Below are 7123 nucleotides of genomic sequence, written 5' to 3' on the forward strand. Positions count from 1 at the left end.
GTGGCGGCAGCAGCCTCATGGAGAGCCAGCCAGGGACATGCATGCAAAGTGAGGTGGGCAGACATTCAGAGGGTCCGAGGTGGGGGCAGCTGGTTTAGGGGACAGCTTGAGACTGAGTGAAGGACTCACTTGACTCTTTAACGTGTCTGATCCCCTTCATTGGATGGACAAGGAAATGGGGTGGGTTTTGTAAAGGAGAGCAAGCCTATCTGGACCACGAGGGAGCTTATGGCCAACATGCGCCTGACTCGGGCTTCTGTTTCCTGGTCATGTCCACCCTGCAGCAGAGCACAGGGCTAACTGGGTGGGTCTGGGGCCACAGTTCAGGTCAAATCCTGCCTCCACCCCTTAGGAGCTATGTGACTAGGTAAGCCATCCGCTCTGCAAGCCTCGCCTTCCCCATCTGTAAAGTGGGGATAACAGCACCTGCTTCATAGGGCACATTGTAAAGGGCACTGCAACCACCCAGGTGAAGTGCCTCGTACCTAGCCCGGAACATGATAAGCTATTAATGTCACCATTCCCAGAGCTACTTCCATAAGGACAGTGACACCAGTGTTTGCAAAATGCTTTATTGTTATAGCTGACACTAAAACTCACACCTAGTCAGCAGTATCTTCAAATGATAAGCTACTGTTTGCAACAGGCCTCATTCTCCCACCGCCATCCCAGCCCGTGAGACTGTAACTTCGCCCACAGGATGGTACGGGCCTGGGATGGGACATTTCCACCCTGCCACCCACTTGCTTTTATGAAGGATGAGTGACACTTGAATGTATTGATATCAGCTGTGGCTGGCAGGTAACGCCTAGCCTTTTTATATGATTTCAAGGATCCTTCAATCCTTGACCTGATCCTTCACTGTATACATGGAGAAACCAAGTTCAGAGAGGGACAATATTGCCCCAGTGTCACACAGCTGGTTAAGAAAACCCACTGCAGAGTCCCATTCCAGTGTTCTTTCTAAACCGCAATGAATTGATAGCTAATATTGCTGATGAGTCGGGACTAGGCTGGGAAATGCACCTCCTGGTGCAAATGTCGACAGGAACAACTTCCCATAGAGCTTTGTGGCACTGGCTGGGATTCAGGGGCCTGGGTTCTGGGCTTCTCTCCACCATTAACATGCTATGTGACCTTGGGCAAGTCAATCAAACTCTCTGGGCCTCAGTACTCATCTCCACTGATGAAAGGTGAGGGCAAGACCAAATATTCTCCAGGGTTCTTCAAGGCACCTGAGTCTTGCCATTGTGGGAAAGAAGCAATCCTCAGTGTATCAGTTACTATTATTATTTGCGAAAGTCTCATTAGTCAACTAAACCTGTGCAAGGCACTAGCTCTCAGCAGATCGATGGCCACTGGGCACCCCCATTTTCTACTAGGGACGCCTGGGGCCTCTCAGGAGAAATCCCCGCCTGAGGGGCGGGTCACTTTGCCCAGGAAGAGAATGTTCTTGTTGTTCTCCACAATAGCCATCAGAAAGGGCCTGTCGAACACTATCCTTGGAGAGCCCATCCGGGCGGACCTGAATGCAAACACCATCCCTGTGGCGGCAGCTGCCTTGGTCCCCGACTCGTCCACCTCCACCATGGCTTTGTGCACCATCTGCAGGGGAGACACCAGATGCCACCAACTCACCAGGGGCTGGGAGAGCCCATTGCAGGAAATGGCCAACTTCCGCCTGTGGCATCTCTGTCCAAGTCTCTGCAGCTGAGCCTCGAAGCAGGCGTGAAATGATGTGACTGCACAGCTGTCCTGCCCAGGCACATGTGCACTCGTGTCTTTCATTGGATTCTCAAGGCATCTCACAGTGGGGGTGGGGCTCTGATTTTATAGAGGGAAAGGAGGCTCAGAGAGGTCAGATCATTGTTGGAGGTCGCGCTGCTAATGAGTGAAGGAGTTGCCACCTGATTTTTAGTTTTGATGGCTTAATAGAGGGCTCCTTCCCCCAAGGCAGTGCCGGAGATGGCTGCTCATTGTACAAAGGATATAAGACAGAAAGCGAAACCTTTGCTTATTAAAGAAAAAAAGGAAAGAGAAAGAATATGGAATATGGAATATGGAATGTGAAATATGGAATGTGGAATGGAATAGAATAGCTGTCTCTGAAAGCAGATGCTCAGGAGCTTCTGGGCTCACCTCAGACACCTGGATGTTAGAGTGGTTGGTGAATCCAGTCAGGTCAGCATGGGAGGTGAAGATGTCTCTGATCCCCAACTTGGGGAGAACTTTCTCCAGGTGATAGGAGCCCTCAATGGAGAACTTGGGGAGGTAAAGCTGGAGCTTTCTGGAAAGAGAAGAGGACCTTTCTTAGGCTCTTCTAGAGGACCAGGTCCTCGGCTCATATCCCTGCCACTTCCCCTCAGCTTCATAATGATCCTTCAGCCCCTTGCCTAGAGCAGAGTCTGTCTCACTCTGGACTTGGACCTGGACCTCCCCAGAGGTCACTGCCCCTCTGATCCCACCACCAGGAAAGTGGGCTTCCAGCCCCACTTCCTGCAGCTGGGCCAGGCCCTGGGGCCGGGGCTTCACCTGATGCCTCTGGGCTTGGAGGCAGTTCCTGGGCTGGGTGTGTCCTTCCCACCACCGCTGTGTGGCCCCAGGGGACATGTGTCTCCCTGGGGGGGGTAAGGTTAGGCTGGCCCCCATGTAGTCTGAAGAATACCTCTTGGTGAACTTCTTGAGCCACTTCCTCAGCGTCTCCTGGCTCAGTTCAGCTTCCACCTTGCCCATCCTGCCCTCGCTGGGGAGAATGAAGAGAGCCGTGGCATTTCCCTGGTAGGGGAGCCCCACGACCCTGCAGTAGAGGTTCCGGTCCAGGAGGTAGTAATAGTCATCCTCGCGTTTCATCATGGGCACCTGCACCACCGTCTCCGAGTTCACGTGGAAGTCCTGCTTGTGGGTGCTTTTGGGGTCGAAGAGTGTCTCCCACTTAGCTAAAGATAAACGTGGACAGGAAATGGGAAATTCTCAGCTGCAGAGGAAGAGCGCAGAGACGATGAACCTATTCAACAGAGATGATCCTCTTTAGGACGATCTCGTCGGTAGCAGTGACTGTTGGACCCCTTGGACTCCTATATAATTTTGGGGGCCACCTGTCTGAACTTTTTGTGGGGCTTTTGCAACATTTGCCAAACAAGGAGGTTGGTTTTCATGGCTTCAGAGGCCCTAACCCCTAATGTTTGTTGGATTCTCTGATGCAACTGAAGGTCAAACAACCAAGTGGAGAGGGTAAAAGATATGGATGGATGGTGAAGCTACACTCTATCTGGGTGAGTCCTTCTAGTGTTGATGCTTTTCCAGATATTTTGATCTAAGTTTGGGAGAAAGGTTTGTAAGATTCCTGGAAATAAATGATTTTTCCTACTGGGAAGTCTTCATTTATGCTTCCTGCGCTGTCTGCTTTTTATGGGATTTTTTTACCAGAGTGACACAAATAATTATTTTCATCTTAATGATTATCAAATGTAGACCCCACCCCAATACCCCACTTAGCTTATTTCACAGTTGTCCTCTGCAGCCTGTTGTAATGGGCACAGCCCTGGGCTGAGGACAAGAAATCTTAGAAGCCAAGCTTAAGACTCACTCTCTGTGGCCATAGGAAGGGGGCAGGTGGTTAACATTTAACTATCTTTGTCCATCTCTTTCTCTACCTTCCCTTCTCCCCTCCCTCCCTCCTCTCCCCTCCCCTCTCCTCCCCTCCACTTCCCTCCCTTCCCCTCCTGCTCCCCCCCTCCCCTCTTCATCTATTTCCCCAGCCTCAGCCAGGCCCCATACAGAGCACTGAGGGGCTCAGTCCCTAGAACAGTGATTTCCAGCCTTTTCCGTCTCACGGCACATAAATTAATTACTAAAATTCTGCAGCACACCAAAAAATACATTTTTTGCTGATCTGACAAAGAAAAAAGTATAATATTGATTCATTCACATTGGACAGCTATTGTGTTGGCTGTTGTCATTTTTAAATGCAACAATCTCATGGAAAAGAGGTCTATGCCCCTAAGTAGTTAGGTATCGCATGTTTTAAAAATCCCTGCGGCACACCGGATGGAAATCGCTGTTTTAAGAGTGGAAATGAGAGCTGAGATGAGTAGGGATACTTATAAGAGATGTCTGGGAGCTAAAGCAGGGGATTCGCTCTTACAGAGAAGAGAGAAGGCTTTTCAGGGGAACAGGCTCTTGACCCGGGATTTCTTGGCAAAGGAAATAGCCCCTAGGATGGTCAGGATCTGGGGGGAGAGGGAGTGGCCTGGGGAATGTCCCCGAAGTTCCTTCTAAGGCCCGAGTTCCGCCCTGAGTGGCCATGTATCAGTTTCTCTGGCACATTGGCCGTGACCAAGTCATACTTCAGCACCCGTGTGGAAGGTGTGACTTCAGGTGTCCCCAGGGGCCCAAAGACAGGAAGCAGCTTTTCCCCAATAGAAGAAACTGCACTGGGGTTCTGAGCGCCCCCTTACACAGCGAGAAGGCACCCTCTCACCCAGGGCTGCTTGTCGGCCTCACTCTAGCAACAGGCACCAGAAGAGACTAAATCTACTCCCGCTCCTCTGCGTGGGCGGGACTTGAATATTCTTTTAACAAAATTAGTTGAAAAGAAAAAGTTCAGGTTTGAACCCAAGGTCTTACCTTTAAAGTAGATGTAATTCACCATAACCATGATCTCGGAGCTGTCGAAGTCCTTAACCAGGTCCACAATCTTGCCTTTAGTTTGCTTTGCCACATAATCGTTGATCTGCTTCTGGGCCCTTTCAGGGTCCTCAAAGTTGGTGGGGAAAGTGTCTGCCAGGTACAGCGTCCTCATGGCTCTCAGGAAGGTGTCCTGGACGTGCACCGTGGGCTTGAGGAACAGGGCGTTGCCGAGGCTCAGCTGGGGGTCCTCCCGGGGCGGGCTGAGCCCCTGCAGCAGCCGCTGGAAGCCTCTGTGGAGCTCCTCTTCCTCCGTGCCCCCCTGCAGGCCGACGCCCAAGGCACCCAGGATCTGCGCCCTCGTGGTGGACCGAGCCCCCAGGGAGATCATGGCCAGGGGCATGGAGACGCTCAGAGGGGAGAAGAAGACGTTCTGGTTGGGGCTGGCGGCCACCAAGGCCCTGAAGAGGTCGAAGGTGAAGTTCCCGTTATCAGGGGCCGCCGTGGGGACGACAGGCAGCTCTCTGGCCCTCTTCTTTGCCCTCCAGGAGTGGTGGTGGTGGCCCAAGCCCCGCGGGCTGAGCAGCAAAAGGCAGAGGAGGAGGCAGAGCTGCATGGCGGCTGCCTCCGGTTCTGGAAGGGAGAGCGAGGAGATGCTCAGGAGGCCGTGCAGCCAGCGGGGCTTCTCCGAGAAAAGATTGGGCCCGACGTGTGCAAGACCGACGTCCCAGAGGACGGTCACCGCCCAAGGAGCAGCATCAAAGAGAAAGGATGCACCTCTAAGGGCAGGGAGAGGAAGGAGGCCGAGGGCTGTGGACCGAGGGGGGCCGGCCAGCAGGGCAAGCGTGTCCCATCAAGGTACACAGTGTGCCACAGGGAGGCGGGATGGGGGCGGAGACGTCTCCCTGGTTCTGCCTGGTCAGCATCTCTGGGTTCCTGGGGAACTAGCAGCCTGCTTCCCCGGGTCACCTCTAACCCTCACGTCGGTCCTTGGGGACAGCATTTGCAAGGCCTCTTCTCAGACCAGCTACCTCCCCAGGGCGCCTGCAGCACTTCTGGGCTTGTCCTTGTTCGTTCTGCAAATATTTAGTGAGCATCTCCCGTGTGGTAGGCAGGGTGCCAGGCTCCTGAGATTCATCAGTGTGCACACGGATGCCAATCAGTGCCCTTCTCCTCCCAGGGGCTGCTCTGCACCCTGCAAGGCGCCCCTGGGCCCTCATCAGAGGTACCTTCCCCTCTTAAGGAAATCGTGCCCTCTTAACTCGAGCTCTTGGCCTCCCTCCCTCTTCTGTGATGGGCTGAACTGTGTCCCCCAAATTTAAATGTTGAAGCCCTCACCCCAGTACCTCAGAATGTGACTGTGTTTACAGTTAGGGTCTTAAAAGAGGTGATTAAGTTCAAGTGAGGTCATATGGGTGAACTCATATCCCAGCTGACAGGTGTTCTCATAAGGGGAGATTAGGACATAGGCACACAGAGTGAAGACCACACCAGGACACAGAAGGAGATGACCATCTACAGCCGAGAGAGGCTTCGGGGGAACCAGCCTGCAGACGCCTCGATCTTGGGCTTCTAGGCTGCAGAGCTGAGATGTCCACGTCTGCTGTTTGAGCCCAGGCCGCGCACTAGTTACACAGCACGAGCTAAGACACCTTCCCTTCCCGTCCCCCACGTGAGGAGGCCTCACACTTGGTCTCCCTGTGGCCTCTCACATGGACCCTGGGAGGGGTCTTCCCTCATCCAGGCCTTGTCCCTGCCTTCAGTCCCTCCTCCTCTCCCTCCCCCATGTCCATGTACCCAGACCCTTCCTCTCCAACCAGAAACCCTTCCTGAGCCAGGGCCTCCCAAAGTCGTCCTCCTACCTCTTATGAACATCCGGGAGTTTGCAGCCCGACCACTCAGGTTCAAATCTCAGCCCCGCTGCCTCTTGTGATTTGGGGCAAGTCAGTTACAGCCCAGCCACCACCCACCACCTGTGCATCGGAGGTAACGACAATACCTGCTCTGGGGGTCTCTGGGGCTTTATTGAGTCGTCGTATGCGAAGTGCCTGGCTCAGACCTGGTGCTCTGGAGTGTGAGCTGCGGGTGTGGCAGTGTCTGGCCAGAGCCCCACCTGAGGCCTCCATTTCCTTGGCCATGCCGTGGGGTACCCACTCTCACACGCTCACTCCTGTGAGCCTGGCCGCAGTCAAGCAAATGATTCCCACGTTTCTGTTGGTCTGATTGACTCCTGGCAAAAGCTCCGGATTGAGTGAATTTCCTTCAGCTGGTACACGCCCCCCGCCCCAGCAAGAGCAGGACATCAGGCCCCCGGCCCCAGGGAGCACTGCCAGTCATGTGACCCATGCAAAAGCAAAGGGCCCCAAACAGCTGCATTGGACTTTGCTTGCAGAGCGGCCCCTGCAAGTAAGGTTTGGGGTGTGTGTGAACCAGCTGAAGGAAATTCACTTCAAGGGGAGGGGAGGGAGGCAAAGGGGAGTGGGGGGGGTGGGGGCAT

General features: G+C 53.8%; 1 protein-coding gene across 1 annotated transcript; it reads right to left on the reverse strand.

Moving 5' to 3' along the window:
* Positions 1 to 1147: 1147 nt before the first annotated feature.
* SERPINA5 (serpin family A member 5) lies at positions 1148 to 5242 on the reverse strand. Its single transcript, XM_016212486.2, has 4 exons — positions 4627 to 5242; positions 2666 to 2936; positions 2140 to 2287; positions 1148 to 1605 (listed from the first exon to the last, which is right to left on the reverse strand). The coding sequence occupies exons 1-4, from the start codon at positions 5240 to 5242 to the stop codon at positions 1399 to 1401; spliced, it is 1242 nt and encodes a 413-aa protein (XP_016067972.2). The 3' UTR covers positions 1148 to 1398.
* Positions 5243 to 7123: the final 1881 nt, after the last annotated feature.

This window comes from Miniopterus natalensis, chromosome 1 (assembly GCF_054644295.1).
Source record: "Miniopterus natalensis isolate mMinNat1 chromosome 1, mMinNat1.hap1, whole genome shotgun sequence".
NCBI classification, from domain to species: domain Eukaryota; kingdom Metazoa; phylum Chordata; class Mammalia; order Chiroptera; family Miniopteridae; genus Miniopterus; species Miniopterus natalensis.